General features: G+C 42.1%; 1 protein-coding gene across 1 annotated transcript in view; it reads left to right on the forward strand.

The window, feature by feature from the left end:
• The window catches only part of DSG2 (desmoglein 2), a 37907-nt gene extending 14340 nt beyond the window's left edge, over positions 1-23567 (forward strand). Inside the window, exons 4-15 of the mRNA XM_037032462.1 lie at positions 1928-2089; positions 2229-2373; positions 3317-3483; positions 5633-5770; positions 5888-6073; positions 10029-10294; positions 12814-12956; positions 13253-13480; positions 16109-16336; positions 18252-18373; positions 19566-19913; positions 20986-23567. Of these exons, the coding sequence (XP_036888357.1) occupies positions 1928-2089; positions 2229-2373; positions 3317-3483; positions 5633-5770; positions 5888-6073; positions 10029-10294; positions 12814-12956; positions 13253-13480; positions 16109-16336; positions 18252-18373; positions 19566-19913; positions 20986-21996 (3144 nt within the window). The 3' untranslated portion in view covers positions 21997-23567. The remainder of the gene's footprint in view (positions 1-1927; positions 2090-2228; positions 2374-3316; positions 3484-5632; positions 5771-5887; positions 6074-10028; positions 10295-12813; positions 12957-13252; positions 13481-16108; positions 16337-18251; positions 18374-19565; positions 19914-20985) is intronic.
• The last annotated feature ends 294 nt before the right edge of the window (positions 23568-23861 follow it).

Consider the following 23861-nt stretch of genomic DNA (forward strand, 5'->3'; position numbering starts at 1 on the left):
AGAGAGACCACCTTTACAAATTGATGTCCTGCTTTTAGACGGTGCGGGGGAGGGCAGAGAGCTTTTTTTGTATCTGCTGCTGCTTAGTTACCTTCACCTGAAAATAAACCTACACCAAAGTAGCATGTGTGGATGTGACATATACTGTCACTCTGCCCATAAAAAGTAATTTCCAAAATGAAAAGAACTGATACCTGATGGGTAGGGTGACCACATAGCCCACTTGAGATAGTCTTGATTTATGCCCATTGTCCTGGCTTAATAATTGATCATTCTTTTTCCATGCCCAGAGGGTCCTATTTTTATCAATTATATGATAGTATCTCATGTGCAGACCTGAACCTTGGATTTTTCCCCTATAGGCGTTCTCCATAAATTCTACCCATTTCAGTAAATGGCACTGTAATTTCTTCTAGTTTTTCAAAAATATAGCAAGTATCATCCATTTTGCCCCCCAAATATATTCCAGGTCTGCCTGCTTCTCTCCACTGCCACCCTCTAATCAAGTCAGCGTCATCTCTGACCTGTGTTGCCAAAAGGCCCTGACCATGTGTCTGAGCTCTCGCTCTTGCCACCCCCACCCAGCCCCCCAGCCCCACTCTGCCAGAGCTCATCCTCCCCAAAGCAGCCAGAGTGATCACTGGAAGAGATAAATCAAAGCCTGTTCATTCACCCCCTTAGTGAGACCCTTTTAACGACCTCCTGCTGCCGAGGAAGGAATAAACCCTTTACCCCAGCCTACAGAGCTCTTGGGCTTTATTGGCCTTGACTTCCTCCTCGCAGGCCTCCGCCTCTGTCAGCCCCCATCCGCCACCCTGCTACATTCCTAGCTGATAGAATCTCATTCCAGCCCTCCCAGTTTGCCCTTGCTGCTGCCTCTGCTTCGAATCCCCTCCCACAGGTATTTGCCATATCTCTTGGCTTCTAGCCTCTGCCCCAGTATCACCTCCTGAGTTCCCTTCCCTGCCTCACCCATCTCTCTCTGTCCCGTCACTGTGTCAGCTTGGTTTATGGCACAGTCATATCCAAGTTTTACTTCCTCTTCCCAATGTTATAAACGTCACAGGTGAAGAGTTCCCTCAAAGAAAGAGCAGCAACGTAGCTAGAAGGAAACCATTTCCATTTTCCAGCAACGTATAATCAGGACATAAAGATCTGGAATATTCTTTATAATGTCTGTGTGTATGTGTATATGCTTGACAGAAAACAGAAGCACAAAGATAGAGAAAGACAAACAGGTAGATGGACAGAAAACAGAAGTCCAGTGAAAAGTACCCCTGGGACTGCTCTGCCCACCTTTCAGTCCAAGAGCAGAGCTGGTGTAGCAGGTTAGAAACCCCAGGTGCTCTTCCCTGGGCTATTCTCAGCAGCGACCTTCCAGCCCCAGTGCATGCTGGGAAGCCTGTGGGCAGAAAGTGTAATCCCAAAGTTTCAGGACCAAGAACTGACCAGGCAGCTGGGTGTGATGAATTCAATGATGTCTGAAGGAGGAAAGGGGGAAACCGGTTTCCTCCTTCTGTGGAAGTATGCCTTCTTCATACTTTTCAGAGGATCAAGTGGATGTATGAAGGTCTTTTTTCACCTTCTGCACTAAATCTAAAATCTAAGCCCCGCCCAAGATGTGTCCCTAAGCATATCTTAACTTTACGACAAACCTAAGAGGCAGACAGTAGAATCTCCACTTCACAGACTAGAACACTGAGGCACAGAGAGGCTGAGGAACTGTCTTCGAATCATCTAGCTCGTGAGCAGCTCTGAGACAGGATTAGAACCGAGGTTCTCTGACGCCGGCACGTCTGCTCCTGAGCGCTGTGGTTTCCCACCCCCTCCTGTCAACGTGACAACTTCAGAAAGAAATCTTATTTTTAAATATCCGCATGTTGGTTATCGAGGTTAACTGGAGCCATTCCTGTTGTTTTTATGTTAGATACATTCTGATATTGCAGAAGAAAAAGGAATAAAAATTACATACAGATACACTGGAAAAGGCATCACAGAGCCACCTTTTGGTATCTTTGCCTTTAATAAAGACACTGGAGAATTGAATGTTACCAGCATTCTCGACCGAGAAGAAACACCGTATTTTCTGGTAAGAAGAACAATTTTGTATTTATTAGTTTGTAGTTTTTCTTTGATAACAGTCATCATTTGTCTTCCTAATTTTTGATACTATGGTAGTTTAATTAGCTTAAATCTAACCTCTTCTGTTATGTATGCCCTGATTTCAGCTAACTGGTTATGCTTTGGATAAAGAAGGGAACAATCTAGAGAAACCGTTGGAACTCCGCATTAAAGTTCTCGACATCAATGACAATGAGCCCATGTTCACGCAGGACGTCTTTGTTGGGTCGGTGGAAGAGCTGAGCACAGCACGTAAGAATCTGCTGTTTTCATAAATCTGCTGTTTTCATAAATCTGCTGTTTTATTTATTTAGCTGAAAATGAAGTGTAAGGCAACACTTTCCTGTGCCGCCCCATCACCTCCAAGGTGGAGCCAACTACATTTTCAACAGCACTCTGGGTACTGACTGTTTGAAGGAGAGACTCATGTCCTGGTAATATCACTAATGACTGTTTAAGAATTTGACTAATACCACCAAGGACATACTCAAGAATTTGACTGTCAACAACTGACTGTCAACAATGAGCACCCAGAGTTGTTCCACCCCGTTGTGTAACTGAACACAGAATCCTGTATCTTGGTGGAGGCTGAGAATTAGGCACAGGGCAAAAAGCCTGTTGCTCTAGGTTTGGAATTTTTTGTGTGTGTGTGTGATAAGTTCAAAACAATTCACATGACTTTTTTTTACTCTCAGTACAGATATGGTGGCTAGCTGGCTTTGGCCCCCTGGCAGGAGTTTGCTGGCATTCGACTTCTGTTATTTCTACTGTTGGGTTCAGTGACAATATTCAACACAGTGTTCCATGTGGACACTAGCAGGAGAGATTTCTCTTTGATCATAGTGTAAAGAATAGCTGTGCTTCTGCTGAACTGTAGATATGTTAATAAGCACTTATTTGTATCTGTTCTTCTTTCTTTGTATTCATTATTATAACCGGTGTAAATACATGTGTGGCCCTCCTGTAGCAGGTGTTCAGGACTTCACCCTAACCTTGTATTAACCTTGGCTCTGCCCTCGTCTTGTCTTTCCCACTCCTGTAATCCGTTTGCACTTATTTCTTCATCCATTCCACTTTTTGATCCTGGTAAACTATGATTTTGAGAAGCACCCGAAATCCTTTTTTGCAACAAGCCGAAATGGTATGGAAAATAACATACGAGTTTCACTTTGGATGCCTTTGTTTCTGACACCAGATACGCTCGTGATGAAGGTCACCGCGACAGATGCCGATGATCCCAGCTCTCTGAATTCTAAAATTTCCTACAGAATCGTGTCTCAGGAGCCTGCTGGTTCTCCAGTGTTCTACCTAAATAAAGATACAGGAGAGGTCTATACAACCAGTATTACCTTGGACAGAGAGGTAAATTAATATTTTATGGTGCTCATCTTTTAAACTCTCCTTTATTCTTTCAGGCCGTCCTTCATTTCTTTTTCAGCTTTTCCTACTTAGTTGTGCATTTCTCATTCCTGAGATACGATAACTCCTGGAATTATCTCCTTCTAGGAATGCGCTGTCCACTATGGCAGCCACCAGTCATTTGTGGCCATCAAACACCTGAAATGTGACAAGTCCAAACTGAGATGTGCTATAAATGTAAAATATAGCAGATTGGGAAGGCTTAGTATGAAAAAAAGAATGTAAAACACCATCTTAACAATTTTTTGTTGATTATATGTTGAAATCATATTTGGTATACTGTGAGTTAAATAACATATATATTTTTTAAATTAACCTGACCCGTTTATTGGTACTTTTTTAAATGTGGCTGCTAGAAAATGTAAAATTCTGTAAGGACGGGACTGTTGTGGGACCCCTCCAGTCAGGATTCTGTTTGCTAGAGAGTTCTGACCTGTGGTTCTGTGCTGAAGGGGCAGGAGTGTCTTCTACTGGTGATACGCGTGCCACGGAAGGCCAGAGGTACAAACAGCAGCCCTGTTTGGGTAATAGAACTGTTTGTAAAGGAAAAGATTATTGTAAGTCCCATGTTGGAGGAAAATTTGAGTAGGTTTCCTAGCAGGGGTGTCCAGCCTTTTGGTGTCTCCGGGCCACACTGAAAGATGAAGAGTTGTCTTGGGCCATACATTTAAATATATTTGTGACACATAATCACAAAAAAGCTCATAATGTTTTAAGTAAATTTACTATTTTGTGTTGGGCTGCATTCATAGCCAGCCTGGGCCGCAGCCTGGACACTACTGCTTAAAGGCTGTTCTGTCAAACATTTCACATTTTTATTTCTAACTCAGAGGGAAAATTTTAGAAGAAAAAAGGGAGATAGAAGTTCTTACAAATGCTACATACTTTCCAAATTTTTACTTTGTAATGCTACATACTTTACAAATCCCTTTGTAAAGTACTTTACAAAATACTTTGCAAAGATTTTAACAACGGTGCATGACGATCCTAAGAACACTGTGTTGTCATCAAACATAAATCATCAGCCAAGTGCAGTCAGTGTATTTTGTATTGCTTGGAAAAATGATTTCACTCTGCCCAGCGAGGGAGAAGGTTGTGCCCAGCTTTCCTATCAAGATCTTTGTAAAATTAAAGAATTTCATTGCTCCTAAAACTCTACTCCATACCTTGTGACATGAAATTAGAATGGACAAAGTAGTATTTTGAAGTCGTGTGATTTTTTTTCCATAGACTGCTGTTTCTGAAGTATGGAAAGTTTAGATTTATTGGGCATTGACGTAGATTAACCCATTCCATCCACCAAGAAACCCCGTGAGGCAGAAGCATCTATTATCCTCACTTTATGCAGAAGGAAACCAAGGGTCAAAGGGAGAAAGTGCATCCAGCAGAGCTAGTAAGTGGCACGGCCAGAGTGGGAGCCCAGGCAGCTGGTTCCGGAGCCTCTGCCGTCCTGCCTTTCCCTGAGTGGTTCTGCCCGCACAGCAGCCCCACGCGCTGGCACTGGCTGCTCCGCTCTTCCTTAAACTGCATCCCGCCACACTGAGTGAAGAGCCACCCAGGGACCACTTGGAAGAAAAGGGTTCACTTTGTCGTAACATCGGAGATACCATTCTCCAGGACACGCTGTCTTAGAATCCTCTCTCTCTGGAAGTCTGGACACGTTTTCTTGGGGACAGGGCCGCCTTTGCTGAACTATTAGCTGAAAATGAAGTGTAAGGCAACACTTTCCTGTGCCGCCCCATCACCTCCAAGGTGGAGCCAACTACATTTTCAGCAGCACTCTGGGTACTGACTGTTTGAAGGAGAGACTCATGTCCTGGTGATATCACTAATGACTGTTTAAGAATTTGACTAATACCACCAAGGACATACTCAAGAATTTGACTGTCAACAACTGCTCCAGGCTTTTCTGCCCTTCCAAAAAAGCTCTGAGAGCAAATAGGCATCTTCACATGAATAATAATAGCAGGTCATGACAATTATTTATGAATAAATTACGCTGTTTATTTCATTGATGATACAGTAAGCTAGAAAGACAGATTTGGGAGCGATTTATTTTCACCCCAACTGGGTATTTTTTATCGCCCTGCAGAAACATAGCAGCTATACTCTGACAGTAGAAGCAAGAGACGGCAATGGACAAATAACGGATAGACCGGCAAAACAAGCTCAAGTTCAGATTCGTATTCTGGATGTCAATGACAATTTACCTGAAGTGAAAGGTGAAATGGTAAGTATTATTTTTATGACCAATGTATCTGCTTATTCATATTTTAGTTTTATCTAAATGTATATCACTTAAATTCGTGTTACATTAAAATAAATATCCTGCGTTCATGTTTTGCAGCATGAAGGGATAGTTGAAGAAAATCAAGCCAATGTAGAAGTTATGCGCATAAAAGTGTTTGATGCAGATGAAATAGGCTCTGATAATTGGTTAGCAAACTTTACATTCGCATCAGGAAATGAAATGGGTTATTTCCGCATAGAAACTGATACTCAAACTAATGAAGGAATTGTGACCCTTATCAAGGTAAGTACTAAGTGTTCAAGAATGAGAGAAATTGTGCAGAAAAGATTACTGCCCCAAACACCTGTGTTTGTATATTCAATTAACTGGCGGCACAACTTTTGGAGATAGGAGCCACCCCTGTTAGCCCAAGTCTGTAGTTAGTATGTAGTCACTCCACAGTAAATTTCAATCAGGGGGACTCTAACCCTAACCGGACGGCATGGTTCCACCAGCGTCATCACTGCTTAGCACACTTCCTGTCTCCCCTGCTGCCTGCGCCTGACTGTTATCCCTACCTCATGACCTCTTGCCTCTACTCAGTGTCCCCCAACCCACTATTTCTTACCTGAACGACTCAACAATAAAGCCAATCTTATCATTAATGTCTAAACACAAAAGCTGTAATGACTTGGTAAAGCTCTAAACCAGTTGACCTAATACTTCCAGAGTGCCTGAGAATTGCTTTGTAGACCTACATGCCCAAAGTGCAGGCTCCTGCACCCCAACGTTAGTAACTGGGATTGGGTTGGGCTCAGGAACTTGCCTTTATAACAAAAATCCACTTGTAATTCTAATGTAAGTAGTACAACTGTTATGAAACACAATGTTCTAATCTTGTGTACTTGAAGCAGTAAAGTTAAATAGTCATTAAACATATAGGTCTTATGCATCTGAAACTCATTACCCACACAGAATTTTTTAAACAAAAATTACCGGGCAGATTTTTTTATCTAACAGAGTAAGGAGGAATATCAATGTATTTTTAAATGGTCTATGCAATAAGATTTTGCAATAAAATACAAAGCTATAGCTCTCAAAATACTAGTATTTCATGAATCACACACAGACAAAAATTGATTATGGAAGTTTCCAAATTGTTACAAAAACTTAATAAATGACAGAACAGAAAAAGATCTAACAGTGGCAGAAGGAATAAGGATAATACAGATGTGTAAGAGAATAGAGAAAAATGAACTTCCAGTCTCATGATTGTTAAGTGGGGAGAACAGTGAGAGCGCCTCACGGTTAGAGGGAGACACGTGTTGCACTTACTAAAGAAGTGGATAGTGGCATCAGAGATGGACCGGGCCTATCTGCTCATATGGAAGTAAGCGCACTTTTAGTCATCAGTTATAGGGGCAGCTGTGCTAGATGCCTGAGTGGAAAAGCCTATTGCACACACAAGAGAGACGGTCACTTTGCGAAGAGATAGACGTGTTGATGTGTTCTCAGTGTACCAGGGTGGCACAAAAAAGGACACAGTTTTTTCTGCCTAAGGGGATGTGGACAAAAAAAAAAGCAGTAAAATTAGGACCTTGGCTGGTGTGGCTTAGTTGGTTGGGCCCACAAACCAAAAGATTGCAGGTTCAATTCCCAGTCAGGGCACATGCCTGGTTTGCAGGTTCGGTCCCCATTTGGGATGTATACAGAATGCGGCCATTCAATGTTTCTCTCCTCTTTCTCCTCCCCTCCCCTTCCTCTAAAATCAAAAACAAAAATTTTTTTTAAAAAAGTAAAATTAGCATTAAAACAGCAGCCACAGATTCACAATTTCAAATTTACTGTCTCAATTATAAAAAATTTCTTCCAAATTATAAGGGCAATAATCAGGTTCCTTTGAAAAGTCAGGCAAAGAAGATATACAAAGAGCTAATACAGATCTAAAAAGATATCCAACATGATTAGTCATTAGGAAAAGTGAAAAAACTGCATGAGATGCCACAGCACACCCATTAGAATGGCTCTAGTCAAAAAATTGACAATAGGAAGTATCAGCAAGGATACCAAGAGACTAGAATTTTTATGTATTGCTCATGGAAACATAAAATGGTATAGCTAAAGTGGCAGTCTTCTTAAATATTGAGCATAGAGTAAGTAGTGACCAAACGATTTAGTACTAATTTCCACCCAAGAAAAATAACACAAAAGCTTGTATGCACATGTCTGTAGCAGCTCTTATTTGTAATAGTTAAAAACTGGTGACAATCCAATGTCCATCAACTGATATGTAGATAAAACGTCATATATCCATAAAATGTAATACTGTTGAGCAATAAAAAGGAATGAAGTACTAATATATGCTACAACGTGGATGAACCACTAAAACATTTTGTGTAAGAAGCCAGACCAAAATGCTACATATTTTGTGCTTTCATTTATGCAAAATTTCTAGAAAAGGCAAAAGAGTAGATAGAGAAAGCAGACCAGGGGTTACTGAGGGCTGGGGGTGTCAGTGGTGATTGACTGTGAACAGGCACAAAGGAACTTTTGGGGGGAAATATTCTAAAACTGGAAGGTAGTGATGTTTGCAAAGCCACATAGGGTTACTAGAAATCGCCTTGCTCTACACTTTGCATGGAGAAATTTCACTAAAGGTAAATTACACTTCAATAAAACTATTGGGGGGAAAAAGGTAAAGGAGAATAGATACTTTAAGCTATGGAAATAAAGACAGTAAATCATCACGTGAAAACAGTCTCAGCTTTGTTATTAACAAATGAGTTTAAAAGCTTCAATACTGCTAAAAATGGCCAAAGTGAAATGATAAATATGTTGACAGTTATAAAAATAGTACTATATGCCCTTATACATTGCTCTTGATGCTGAAAATTTCCCCACCTTTGGATCATTATGGCTACAAACAGAAAACTGGGAAACCATTTTGGTTGTCACTGAACCTGGCTCGTTTATTTCAAGATTGTCTTGACCTTCCATGGTCTTTGAATACTAATGACATTTGTCTGGAAGATTTAATTTCTCATCCAGCATACATGATGCCATCAAAACAAGCATGCTAAGTACCAGAGCATCCTAAAAAATTTTTTTCACAAAGACTCTCCAATCACAAAACATGTTTTTGTTAGTCATTTTCTGTTGTGTTCTTGTCCCAATACCATGGTGACCCATATAAAAGAGGGAGCAGGGGGAGTTATTTCCCATCTGAAACACTACTGAGAGGAACACAAATTTCATAATATTAGATCATCCAAAAACAAAGGTGAACTGTAATTCAGGTAAACTCATGTAGTGTACTTAATGTTGTACTGGAGAAACCAGCAATAAGTCAGTGCATCTAAATGGCCAGGGCTACTGAAAGTAAAAAGTAACTGAACTTAATAAATGTTGACTTTTTTAGTAGTAAAATATAGCTCAACAGAGGAAAAATAATTTGTATAAAAATGTTCAGAGCACTATAAATTAAATTGCAAATAGCCTGAATGCCTAACAATAGAATGACTAGGTAAAGTAAGTATATCTGAATAATAGAAAACTGTAGGAATATTTCTAAAAAGAAAATAACATAAAAATCTGTATACAGTGACAAAGTGAATAAAATGGACTTTATCCCGCAACTCACGAAGAACAGTACTTGGAGTGAGGTCCATCTTTTGTGGCACAACAGCAACCAGATATTAATGGACGTTATGCTAAAAGGGTCTGGGTAGGTTCTTTGTTAAAACACAAGTGAAAACCCCTGCGTGTAAGAAAGGTAAACATTGCCCTTGGGAGGGAGGCTTCAGATCTTCCTGTGCTGACTGCTGGGTGGGGGGCGGAGCCGACTGTGTCAGGGGCGGAGCGGACAGTGCCACCACTATTTGTGTAGCCCTTCCACCAGTACAAACCCAGGAAACACTTTATGAAATACTAACTTATATTAAATGTCTGTTAACTTGTTTTCATTCAGTAAAGAGATCACTTCAAGTTGTTAAATGTTTTTTCAGTGGTTTTGCCCTTTAAAAAACAAATTGGGATGTTTCATAGTTACCCTTAACAGGTACGAATATCAAATTGACAGACTTGTAATTGCATGTAATTGTTACCAGTGAGTTGGAGTACTCCACACTGCCCCGTTCCCCATGTTACATTGTTATATCTAACGGTTAAAGCACAGTGTGTGCATGTGTGCGTGTTCTGTGTGTATGTGTTCTAGTTGTTTTCTCTTTTGAAAGAGGTCCCTTTGATTTTGCCTTCCTAGGAATTAGATTATGAAGAAGTGAAGCATCTTGACTTTAGCCTCATTGTCACAAATAAAGCACCGTTTCACAAATCCATTAAGAATAAGTACAAGCCGACACCCATTCCCATCAAGGTCAAGGTGAAGGACGTGAAAGAAGGCATCCGTTTTAAAAGCAGCACCATCTCAGTTCATACTAGCGAGAGCATGGACAGATCAAGCCAAAGCATGGTAATCGGAAAGTTTCAAGCCTTTGACGAAGACACTGGAAAACTAGCCCATGCAAAGTAAGAAGCAGCGATGGCCATATTTCCTCATTCTGAATTACTTTATATGCCTGTTTTCAAAAAATTGGAATTTAAACATTTCACTTCTTTTCACCCAGCATTCTACTTCCCTAAAGGTCTGTAGATTCAGATTCCCCAGACCCCATTCCCTCCGCAGCCTGAGTGCCAGGCAGGGTTCCTCACCTCAAAAAGATCTGGCTAGCGAAGGCTGAAAACCTTGCTAAAATCTGTTTCATTTCCTAAAAGAATACTCAAGGTAAGAAAGTAGCAAATTTTATTGCAAGTTCCACTTGATACCAGTTTGGTTAAAAGAAATGGTTGCCTAATGTGTTTTAATATGGAGAAAGCAGTTTCATTTGCCAGTCTTGGCAATAACTCGTTACTTAAACCATGCTCTTTGGTTCAGGGACTGATGAACCCTTTATGCTTGTCTTGGTCCTGGTGACCTTTACTCAGATACAGGTGTTGGGGACCTACTAGTTGCCACCACTGTGCTGAAAGGGATTGGGCTGTGCCCCCTCTCTAGTGACACCTTAGTGTAAATTTTCCAAGTACATTTGCATCTCAGATTACAGAGCCATGCATACCATGGAAGGACAACCCACAGAACAATTGTTTGTGGAACTCAGTCACAGTGGTGACGGCTGAATTTAAAGCAGTCTCGCCTGCCACCCAGATGCACAGTCAGAGTTGTTTGGTTGCTTGTCTGTGCTTTTGCCTAGGTAAGGACACTTAGGATAGTGTCCCTGGGTGCCAACACTTCACGTCGTGGTTGACCGTAACAAGAATAGGAATGTGAACGTGAAGAAGCATTTACACCATCTCTTTCCTTTTAGTGGCTTTTAATGGAATTCATCTTCCAATAGTAGCAAATAGCCTTTTCCCAAAATAACATTAAACAATCGCCACTGTGTTTTCTGCAGTGTCTGAGTGACCAACCTGCTTCTTCTACGTTTAGCAGTCCAGTTTTCACTTCCGCAGCTCCAACCCGAACAAGGCAGCCCCTCCCCGATGCTCCGGATGGTTATTTCTCACTGCCGTCCACTGCGAGGCTTATCCCTTCTAACTAGTTACCCTGCAGTCATCCTGTGGCTGTTTACTGAAACTTCCGTTTCCCTCGTAACTTTTATTTTGGATGCTGTTTTTATTAAGAGTGATGAATATATCAAAAGTTATTTTCTGCCTGAAAGAATCATGAACCACATCTCTCTATTTCTTTTATTCTCTACCAGGCCATTGCAGAACTTTAGAATGAGAAGGATCTCAAAGATCAGTTCAAACCTGCTGTGTTCCACATAAGGAATTGGATGCACAGCCAAGTTAAATCATGTTCTGATGTTTCCCTAACAAATTAGTGGTTGCTACTTAGAAATGCTGATACGAACAGCAGAATTATTTCCTTGACTTTGTCATAACTTACTATTTTACTGATTATTCCTATGCATCAATTGTTTGTAGATATTTGGCATAATGTGAGCTACCATGCAACTTTGGATGGTGTCTTATTTTTATCATAGAGAACGGAAACATCCTTAAATGAGGCCACCTGTGAAATGTGATCCTTATCACTAAGACCCTGCCTTTATTATTATCAGTACGAATGTGGGACCCACTGACAGCAACAGAGTCCAGGCTTTACGATTCCAAACACGGAATTCAGAAACACTCATGAAAGTCTGAATGTGTATCACTTACTGGTAGAAGTATTAAAAGGCAGAAAATATAGTTAAAGTGTACAGGTGGCATTTTTTTAAATAGCACTATAAACAGATATTGCTATAAACTAGCCACTCAATGTGCCTAAACAGCCACTTAATAGAAAATAATTAATCTGGTTGAATGAAGCACTTGCTCATGTGTTTGGTTTATATTTGGCTATTTAAACTTGATGGTGTTGAATTACATACACTTCTAAAGGCATGATGCTGTTCTTAACTTTCCCAAACTTAACTCCTTCCAAATCATTCTCCTTGCTTTGAGGCAGGAAACCCAGAAATCACTTCATCAGCACTGTTTTTGCATTTAACCATTTCTAACCGAAAGAAGCCTATTGCTCTTAATAATTAACAGTATTCCAAAATGTTACAGTACGTCCACTTCAAGGCAGCCGTTGATTTTTAAAACATCGGTAACATGCCAATAAACAGTAGAATGTAAGAGTTTTACCCACTGAGTCTTGTTGGGTAACTAAGTTATTCCCAAAGGTCTACCCCAAATTTAAGGGAGACTAAACTGAAAGCTGTAAGACAGGCTGCAGAGCAACTTGCAGCCTTCCTAGCTTGGGGTGGTCACCCCTGCACGTATGTCTGGAATGTGTTACAGGATTAAGGAAGGTTCCCAAATAAGAGCGACGTGCACTAAAGAAAGTCACTTTTAGGCTGGTTTCAAGAAATTAAAAACATTCCAAACTAATACTTGTAACAGGAACTTATACAATGAAGCGAAAGTTAAAAGAGCTGTAAATGCTAGAGTTTCCCTATTTATCCATAATTCAAAATTAATTTTATGTTTTATAACAGATATGTCAAGTTGGAAGATAGAGACAATTGGGTCTCCGTGGATCCTGTCACATCTGAAATTAAACTTGTAAAAATTCCCGATTTTGAATCCAGATATGTCCAAAATGGTACATACACTGTGAAGGTTTTGGCTATTTCAGAAGGTAAGTTATTAAATAGGTATTTCTCTTGACTATATGTATTTTGCTGTTAGTTTCCAATATCAGAGACCTTTTTGATCTCACAGAAAACCCAGTCTATCCAGTGAGTAAACCTTCACATTTCTACTTATTTAATGGATTAAAAGACATCACTTGATCTGAATATGAAAACATATATAGGATAGGAAGGGTCCTAATTCGTTAGTGCCCTTCTCGCCCAAATGGCATAAGAATTCAAACTGTGTTTGTTAACAGCAATATAACCAGAATATACGTATTTTGTCTTTCTTGTCTCTAAGGTTCTCCTAGAAAAACCATCACTGGCACTGTTGTCATCACAGTTGAAGACATCAACGACAACTGCCCCACACTGGTCAACCCGGTGCAGAACATCTGCGAGGACGAGCAGTACGTGAACGTGACTGCGAAGGACCTGGACGGTTACCCGTACAGTGACCCTCTGACTTTCGCAGTCGTTGACCACCCCGCTGGAATGGCAGAAGAATGGAAAATCGTACACAGAGAAGGTGAGCCAAGGTGTGGGACTCCATATCTAAATATTAAACAGGACAAATCTAAAATCTCTATAATACAGACTCTTTTTTATATTATATTTTCAATACAGCTTTTCGGAGGAATTATAAAATGAGGATTTGAACCTTGGGCATAGCGTCTTTTATCTGGCTATCATAAATAGCCTATTTGCAACAATAAAAGAAGAAAACAACCTAATTGTCTTAAAGATAGCTGGGTATTTTCTAAATTGCTCTTGAAGATGTGGTTTTTGTCTCATAAGCTGAGGAGTACTTTGTCCAGGTGAACAATCAGAGTAGGTCCCTTCTAAAAAAAATCTTCAAGTATGATGAGAATTTCATGAAAAATGACATTCATTGCCCTAGCTACTGGTTCAGTGGACTGAGCGTCCAGCCTCAGAACTGAAAGGCCGCCAGTTCAATTCCCAGTCAGGGCACATGCCTGGGTTGTGGCTAGGTCCCCAGGTGGGGGTTTGTGAGTGGCAACCAATTGAAAGGCTACTGATGGTTTGTATCTCTCAAATATTAACGTTTCTCTCCCTCTCTTTCTCCCTACCTAAAAGTAGGGAGAAATGTGATCCTTATCACTAAGACTCTGCCTTTATTATTATAAGTAGTAATTATTATTATTACAAGTGATAATTATTATTTATAGTAATAAAACTCTTTATATATAACAATATATAATAATGATTTAACAATAATAAAACTCCCCTCTCTAAAAGTAAATAAATAAAATCTTTAAAAAAATTTTTTCATGACATCTATTAATTACTTATTGTGTACCAACCACTCTGCTGGCCCTTCATATTCATTATTTTTTTTAATATTTTATTTATTTATTTATCTTTAGAGGGGAAGGAGAGAGGGAGAGAAACATCAATGTATGGTTGCCTTTTGTGCATCCTCTGCTGGGAGTTGGTCTGCAGGGAACCTGTCTGCAACCCAGGCATATGCCCTGACTGGGAATTGAACCGCAATCCTCTGGTTCGCAGGCCCGCGCTCAATCCACTGAGCTACACCAGCCAGGGCTCCTTCATGTTCATTATTCATTTAATCCTTACTCCATAACGTCATCCCCACATTATTGCCGAGGAAACCTTGACTTCACTAGGGCTAAATAGCTTGTCCAGGGTCATGGGCTGGTGAGTGATAGACACAGCATTAAGAAGGGTCTGCCCGACCCCTCTGTGCCAGATAGCCGTGTGCAGGTATCCATACTGTGGACGTACCTGCCTTCTTGATGCAAGCCTTTGGGTGCCCTTCCGGGTGGTTTTAAATGTACAAAAACCAATTCAAAAAGCTGCTTTTTCTAAACAATTAGTGTTCAGTTCTGAAAAGTCTCATATATAATACAGAAGTTTTTCTCTTTTTTTGTTCAAAGTTTTTCTTAATTTATGATTTTATTGTATTTTAAGTGTAACAATTTTTTGCAGTCTCTTTAAGTGGCCTTTAATAATGTTAAAGTTGGTGATGGGTACCATGGGGATTAATTACGCTCTTCTCTCTATTATTGTCTGTCTAAATTGCCTTAATAAAATTTTTAAGGAGTGATAAAATAGAGGTCACTCACTGGAATGTCCTTTAACTTGCCACTTGTTTGTCACTGTATTCCCAGTATATAAAACAATTCCTAGCATTTGGCAAACCACGCACATTTGTTAAGATTAATCATGGTGAAAGTAAGGCGTATCCAGATCCTATCCTTTGCTATTGACCCACACGTTCGAAGTCTGGATCAGTGTTAGCCAGCACAGGAGTGAATTCAACAGAGCAGCTAAGCAGCGTTCAACCAGTGCCTGTGGGTTGGCTGGGCACCAGGAGCAGCCTTTCACCCTGCTGTGCACTTCAGGGGTTTTTTTGTGACCCACGGGCCCAAGTTCCTTGCCTGCTCATGCTCCCCAGCTATGGAGGGCCCTCCTGCGCTGGAAGTGGACGTTGGTGGCTGTGAAGTAAGACAGGGTTCAGTGGCAGCTTGCTGGGGGTGTGATCTGGCAATTTGAGAGGAGGAGCTTCAAGCGGGAGGGGATGAAGATGCTTTTGTGTCTGGGAAGGCCCTAATGTGGTCTGCACCTCAAGCGCCAGGTAGGACTCACTGACTCAACTGAGGCTGTACCCGGCACCATTCGAGGAGACTTCAGCTTCCACATCAGTAGGAACAGCGTCCCTGTCAGCAGCTCCATGGAGGGAGCCCGGCTGTGGTTCTAGAGGCCACAGACAAAGCCCACTGTGGCCTCTACCCAACCTGAGCCTCAGGCTGCCCGTCTGTCCCAGACCACCTCCCTGTTCACCTTCTGCCCCTGCCCAGTGCAGCTGAACCAACTTTATGTGCTTTTTGGTGTCCTAAGCCAGCGAGAGAACAGACCAAAGCTTTTCCATACCAAAATGCCAGACCACCTTTGAGGTATCTCCAAAAATGGGTAGTTTAACCTCCCCTGCAGAGGAAACATTAAAATTCATTGTGCCATGCAAAAAAAAAAAAAGGAAGAGAGACAGCAGTTAAGAAAGAATAAAGCTTCCAACTGGAGCTAATTATTATGAGCCATTTAAGAGTGTTTCTATCATTTAATCTTGCCTCTGCCTTGGTAATCGCTCGTTTTTCTATTCCTCTTACCACTGCAGGTTCCAGTGTGCTTCTACAACAAAGAGAACGAAAGCTTGGGAGAAGTGAAATTCAGTTCCTGATATCTGATAATCAGGGTTTCAGTTGCCCTGAAGCGCAGACCCTGAAACTCACAGTTTGCAAGTGCCTGGACGGCAGTGGCTGTGTGGAGGCGCTGCATGAAGGCTCCGTTGGCCTGGGGCCTGCAGCCATCGCCCTCATCATTTTTGCTATTCTGCTCTTGCTACGTAAGTATTTTTAAAGCCGGTCTTTGGCTCTTTTAGTAATTAAGGGCACAACTAATGTTTAGTTACCATAGCAATCACGGATTTCTTCACAGTTACTGCTCACCCCACTGGAACACTTGAGGGTGAGGAGGGAAACGAGAATTGATCATGGATAAGTTCACCAAAGGTGGTTATAGACAGCACTCCTCAGAACTTTGTTATACAAATGTGTTATGTCCTGATTTAAATAACCAAGCTTAGCGTGCATGATGTTCAGCCACCTTTTAACAGACCTCGTTGGTGTCCCCATTTTTTTCTTTTTATTGATTGGTTTTAGAGAGCGAGAAGGAAAGAGAAACATCAGTTTGCTGTTCTACTTATTTGCTTATGGATTCCTTGATTTCTTCTTGTATGTGCCTTGACCAGAGATTGAACCTGTAACGTTGGCATATCAGAATAATGCTCTAACCAACTGAGCTAGCTACCTGGCCAGGGCTTAATTTTTTTTTAATTTAAAAAACTTTTTAAGTTACAGCCTACATTCAATAATATTTTGGGTTTAAGGTGGACAGCACAGTGGTTAGACAATCATATCCATTACAAAGTGATGTCCGTGCCCCCTGACAGTGACAGCCAGTCCTGCCTGCCCTGCATGCCCTCCAAAGACCTCGGGTTTCCTTTCATGAAAGAACATGGGACTGCAGCTTGGGGTCATGTGGCCAACACTCCACTTGACCACCGAGCATGGGCAGACAGACGGCCATCTTCAAGGCAGCCCCAGCTCTCTGTGACAGAGGAAGAGCTGCTTAAAGCCATCGGTAGATGTGTAGTTGAATGCATAGCACTCACCAGTTTGCAGTGTCCTTTTATACCCTCCTTCTACTTTATGGTACAGGCACAGGAAACGACTTGTCTCAGCTTCCCAAGTGTGTAGGGAGGTCCAGGAGCTGGGGCTGCATCTTCTCTATGGGGATTCCTTGCACCACCTTCTCATCACACGTTCCCCAGGGCCTTTTGGGTATTTGTCACGTGGTGCACACTTGATAAAAATTTGTTGAATTTGTATAAATATTGGATTGCCAAGGGCTGATTTCAGTCTTTTATTACTCACAGGAGCTGTGACTGTGTTTTTATGCACTGTTGTGCATAAAAAGAGTCTAGGGGGTAGTCACTTTGTCATTGCAAGATGACAAATGGGAGTGGCAATAAAACCTGGTGTGATTTGGGGTGCACTGCCTGCAGGGTGTGGTTTATTCTTTACTACCCGGATCAAGAGGCCAACACTGGCCTTCACTTCCTCCTGGAGGTAGAATCAAATTTAAGGAGGGATCTCTGAGATTGGATTGAACTGTAGATCTATTCTCAGGGTTTTAGTGTGCAATTGTTTTAGCAAATAGTCAACTTAAACCTCAGTGGGTCTGCCTTTTGCCAAAATCTACTCTAGGATGAACTGGTGAAGAATAGAAGTTCTAGAAGTTCCAATGCACTTGAATGTATGAAAATGTTTCTACCCTGAGGAGCTTTTGATTTTTTTAACACATTGATATATATTTTTTGGATAGTGAATATTCTCATATTAAAAATTCAGGTGGTTTAAAAAGCCAAAAAAATTAGTCCTCAAGTTGGTTTTGATGATTTAGATACCATCAAATTCAGTCTTGGTGTCCCACCTGGTTTCCACACTCAGCCTCTTAATGAGGGACGAGGCCTCTGAACCTGCACGACCCCCTCAACCTGCCTGTCCACTTTGGTGTGGCTCTCCCCAGACAAGAAGGTGAGGTTGGGTCGGGGTGAAGATAGGAAAAATAGACGTAGTGCTGTAATAAGTGAAGACTGAACTTTAGGAAGTGATCGGCCACTTCCCAAATTATATAACATAAATTTTTTAAAGTGCAGGACTCACCTTTTATTTGTGTTTAATTTTGTTTTCTTCCAGTTGTACCCCTTCTTTTGCTGATGTGCCATTGTGGAGAGAGCGCCAAAGGCTTTGCCCCCATCCCTGGCACCATAGAGATGCTGCATCCGTGGAATAATGAAGGGGCACCACCTGAAGACAAGGTCAGATAATCCGATATCAGTGGAAGTTGCCTCCTTGTCTTCTTTTAAAGGAGGGGCCTTGGGAATTGTTTCTAAGATTTTAGGTGATGAGAGAGTGAAGTGGGCCTTACAGATTTCATTCACGTGCCTTTGACTCAAACCAGTTTTGTGCTTGTTGCCAGAGCAGAGTTGAGGTGGTATTGTTGTTCCGTGGCAGGTCTGGTGTTGCAGAGAACACAGAGCAAAGGTCAGAGAGAGCGAGAGTGTAGAGAGATTTAGGATGGAAATATTTGTTATTAAGAGTATTTCAAAACCAGGCATTTCTGCATTTTCACTTCCCTTAGTACATAGGGTTGGCAGACGTAAGCGCACCACCCCGTAACAGTCGTAAAAGATCGCAACCCCCCCCCCTGTTCTGCCTGCGTAACCATCACCTCCCACTGTCTCTCTGGTGCTTCCTCACCCCGGATGTCTCGTCACCATGTGTAGTGAGCATCATATCTAACACGATGTGATCAGTATCGCGTCAGAGAACTCAGGATACCAGTGGCTTAAATCTATAAATGGGTGGTCCAAGACCATCATGACGATTTCATATGGCCGCAGGCTGCTTTTCCTGGCTGTCCCTCCATGGATGGGCTCCATTCTCTGCTGTCTTCATGCTCCAGACAGACACTGGCTGCTGTGCCCACATTCCAAAAAGCCGATAACAGAAAAGCGAAGAAACGCTCTTGAAAAACACTTCCCGACACATGCATTCTCCATTCCGCTCTGCTTGACCCACACTAACCAGAGCTTGGCTGATAATTTCTAGAAGCAATAGAGGCTTAACAGTGTAGTTTACATTTAGGATGACCATTTGTCCAGTTAGACAAAAAAAAATACCTTTGTCCATGGTATATTTTGACAATATGGTATAACCATAAAGAAGGCCTTAAACTTCAGAGGAAAGTTGGTGCCAATAGAATAAATGGGCCAAGTCTATATTTAAATAACTTGTTTTCCCTTTGGATGATAATCATCTAACAAAACAGGAAGGTAGAATGGCTCCTCAGAAGACTCAAACAGAAGGCAGTCCCCCCAAAGTAGTTTTCCCAATTTGCTTCTGTGGAAATAGCTTATTCCCATTGTATGTGCATGTAGCTCAGATCCTGCCAACCGTACCGACCCTTCATCCTTCCGGCTCGGTTCTCAATTGCATTTGCCCTCACAGGTGGTGCCCTCGCTTCTGACGGCGGATCACAGAGAGAACGTGGCAGTGGGCAGCGGCGCAGGAGTTGGAGCGGGGGCTGTAGCACTCAAGGAGTCCACCGTGAAAGGGAGTAGCTCGGCCTCCTTTACCAGAGTGCAGCATGACATGGCCGAGGTGGACGGGAGGTGGGAGGAACACCGAGGCCACCTTTCCGGGGGTGCCACCCAGGTGACAGGGACAGCAGGAGCCGTCATAGGTGGTGAAACCATAAGGACCACAAGAGCCACGGGGGCTTTCAGAGACATGGCCGGAGTTCGAGCAGCTGCTACTGCAGTGAGCGAGGAATTCTTAAGAAGTTATTTCACTGAGGTAAGTGCTGGTTTTTAGGTACAAGGGGAAAAAACATTTATATGTGAATGTGGTACTGTTAGGGTGATCATTGCCTCAGATCTGGGTGGGACTTTGGGTTTTTATTTTGTTTGTTTATGTGTATGAATTCTTACAGGTAATGAGGGAAGAGAGATATGACCCACTGAACCAGTCAGCTAAATTACGTGATGATGACAAATGACCCCACAGTCTGACTTCTCATAATGGCTTTTTTCATATTCATCTTTTTGCCACCAAATGCATTTCTGCTCTTCATTCCAAGATGCATAGAGAGCAGATTGTACCGGGGAAGCTGCCATCCTCGGGGCGCAGGGAGCATAGCCACGCAGAATCTTGCAGTGGCTCCTAACGCTACTGCCTTTTTGCACTCAGATTTCATTGGCCAGAGCGAACCACATGACCACGCCAGATGGCAGTGGGGCAGAAAGTGTCATCTCTCCCCAGACTTTAAATATGAGACCTAAAAAACACAGTCTGTGGTGTCCATTTAAGTGTTGTCTTCTAAATGAGAGCCCTTGGCTTCACTATGGAAGTGGTTCACAAAAAATTAGGAGGACAGTTGCAGGAAAAATGATTGATTACAGCCCAGAAACTCACTTCCAGAATTAGGAATTAGAAGCAGAACTGGGTGCCTTTCTTGAGAACAAAGCCCGTGTGTCCCATGGGTAGAGTCCGAGAGACATGCATCTGGAGGACACTTGAGAGAAGTAAGGCAATGGGCTTCCCCGGAGGCCAAAGTATTTCTGTCCTCTCTCCCATAAATGGTTACACCTTACTGGAGTGCTTTTCCACTTTCTCTCCTTCTGTGTCCCTCTCTTCCTTTAATCTCCTTTAATCTGGATCTGCCCCCTCTCTGCCTTTCTTATCTTCCACAATATTAATATTTTTCAGGCTGCTGGCCAGCTGTGTTGTAGAACATCCTTCAATGTGGGTTTCTGTGTTGTCTCCCTGCATGTAGACTCAGGCCGTGCATTTCGGGAAGGGATATAGTCTTGTTCTTCGGTGAAGTTATGTCACTAATCCTATGCCTCTGTTTTCATTGCCGTTTTAGAAAGCTGCCTGTTGTACTGAGGAAGATGACAATCACACGGCCAAAGATTGCCTTCTGGTCTATTCTCAGGAAGAAACTGAGTCTCCACATGGTTCCATTGGTTGCTGCAGTTTCATCGAAGGAGAGCTAGATGACCACTTCTTGAATGATTTAGGATTTAAGTTCAAGACACTAGCTGAAGTTTGCTTAGGTCAAACAATAGATATAGATATGGAAGTTGAACAGAGGCCAATCCCTGAGAGAGAAACAGCTTCCCATTCACTCTCCGAGCAAACAAGGGTTAATTCAGAGAATATCAACTCCTCTGGTAGTAGCTTCCAAGTTTCAAAACATTTGCATGAAGCGAATGCGGAGCAAATAACTCAGGAAACAGTCACTAAAAGGTCTGTGTCCTCTAAGCAGGATCAAAAGGTAGCTACACCGCTCCCTAATTCATTGGCTTCTGGTAGTGTCATAGTGACAGAAACTTTTGCCACGGGCTCCACTGTGCCACCACCAAGCACTGTGATCCTGGGCCCCAGACAGCCCCAGGGCCTTATTGTGACGGAGCGAGTGTATGCCCCAGCTGCTACCACGGTAGACCAGCATTATGCTAATGAGGGTAATGTCATGGTTACTGAGAGGGTGGTGCAGCCTAACGGGGGCCTGCCTGGCCCTCTGGAAGGCACTCCACACTGGCCAGATGGGCCTTATGTTATGGTCAGGGAGAGAGAGAGCTTCCTTACTGCCAGCTCAGGTGTGCAGCCCACTCTGGCCACGCCCAGTGCAGCAGCAGGGCAGACCGTGACGGTGATGGAAAGAGTGCTAACACCCACTTCCACCCTGCAGTCCAGTTACCCGGCTGCTGCTGAAACCTCCGTGGGGGCCAGAAAGACCGTGGTTTCTGGAGCTGGAGTCCCTGGCCCTCTCCCAAATCTCGGTTTCCAGGAGTCTGGGCATTCTAGCTCTACTGTAACCACGTCGTCCACCAGAGTCTCCAAGCACAGCACAGTGCAGCATTCTTTCTCCTAAACGGTCAGCCGCAGTCGGACCCAGAGCTGAACAAGCAGTAAGTGAGTTCCTGTTTTCAATGGACCTGCCTTTCCTTGCAGCTCACAGACATAAGAGGTACATACACCAAAGTAAAACTCCTCAGTCACTGACAGACCATGGACCTTGCTCTCTCAGCATCCAGGAGAGTACTTCAGAAATGCTTTGGACGTCTCGAGGACATAACCATGACACTGTCCCAAGTGCCTTTCACTGAGTTGTGGCCAAACAATATTCACAAAGCAAGTTCAACAGAGAGTAAGCCTGGCATCTAAGAATTTCCCAGAATAACACAGAGCATCCAGTTCACCAGCCATGCCGAAGAGCAGTCATGAAGCCAACAGGGCCTCTGCACACCGTGCCAACGTTTCACGTTGCTTCTCTATAGCCCATTCTTCTCACCCCAGAAGCTTATCAACACTCATTTACACAAAGACACATGCACAGTTTGGGTGACTATTATGCTTGTTTTCCTTAAGAACAGGGCTTTTCAGTCTGTGTTAGGGTGATCAAATTTTGGAACATTGACATGGTAAAAACATGTTTCTGTGCATGTAACTGTGTGTGTGTTGTGTGACCTTAAAAATAACATTGTATCTTCCCACTGTCCCTCAATAATGAAAATATTGAATACTCCCAATCCAGTTGAGTAATCCAGGGGAAAATTCATAAATACAAAATCACTTTACTTTTTACAGTAGTAATATACTATTTATAAAACCTCAGGATATATTATATTCTAATTTTGTACAGCTAAACTAACCACTAGACCATTTACACTGTGATAAGAACCATGCTTATTTCAACGCTCTTGTTTGTCCTCAGTGTCTAACATGGTTGCCAAAGCAATAGTTGTAGAATTAAACTGGATGATAGAAGCCACTCTCTTTAATCTACAATTTCAAAACGTGGAAAGACCTTATCACTTCTGTAGTGATGAGTTTGAAATTAAGATTTAACTCTGTCTCAAACTTAACACATCAAATATGTAATTGACGTGAATTTGTATGTCCTTGCCCCTTTTTGAAAAGTGATTTGGGCGTTTTGACCAAATAAATAGATTGTATTTCTGTTGCTCCTTGAAAAAATAATTTATTTCAAGTTGCAAAGTATATGTGCCTTTGAGTAACAATTTATATAAAGCTCTTCACAACAAAATAATTTTCATACATTTTAAATACTGTGTAATTTTGTAGGTTTTCAAAATATTTTGCTTAGGAAATGGAATCTTTAAAAATTTATTTTTATAGCACATTTATAGAAATATTGTTGACTCGAATTGTGTGATATAAAATATTGAGACTTTTTGCTCCCACAGACGGAGTAAAAAACAAATATCTTTAGATACCCTAAGTCAGTGGCCAAAGCGAAGGGCCTTCTTCCCTCTGAATTTTGTGCTCTCTACTTAGTAAGTGGTGTTAGTTTTTTTTTCAATACAGACTTAGTAGTTGCACTTCGCCGAGTGTGCAACAGGAGCGTCCCTGCCGTGTGAAACGTGAAAATGGCCTGAGTACTCCGAACGGAACGTGGTCTTAAACTTGCTGGAGCAGTCCTGCAAACGCCAGCCCGTCAGATGTGTCTAGTGAAATCGCATTTTCTAGATGGTTTCTTTGTTCCCAAAAGGTGATTTGTATTAGCTTTTACATTTATTCCTAGAAAAACTATATTTGTATGTGTATCATCAAAATATTTAAATTAAAGAAAATGACCTTTTGAGCAGCGCTTTGCCCCCGGATCTTTTTATGGCTCTGTTGTCTTTTACAAGGAATGTGGCTGGTGGTTGAGAGTCGGAGGAGCGCCCTGCGGGCAGGCGGCTGGTGGACTTTGGTATTTTAATTAGAACTGCT

The sequence above is a fragment of the Sturnira hondurensis genome, unplaced genomic scaffold, assembly GCF_014824575.4.
Source record: "Sturnira hondurensis isolate 20B ecotype Veracruz unplaced genomic scaffold, ASM1482457v3 Scaffold0001872, whole genome shotgun sequence".
NCBI classification, from domain to species: Eukaryota; Metazoa; Chordata; class Mammalia; order Chiroptera; family Phyllostomidae; genus Sturnira; species Sturnira hondurensis.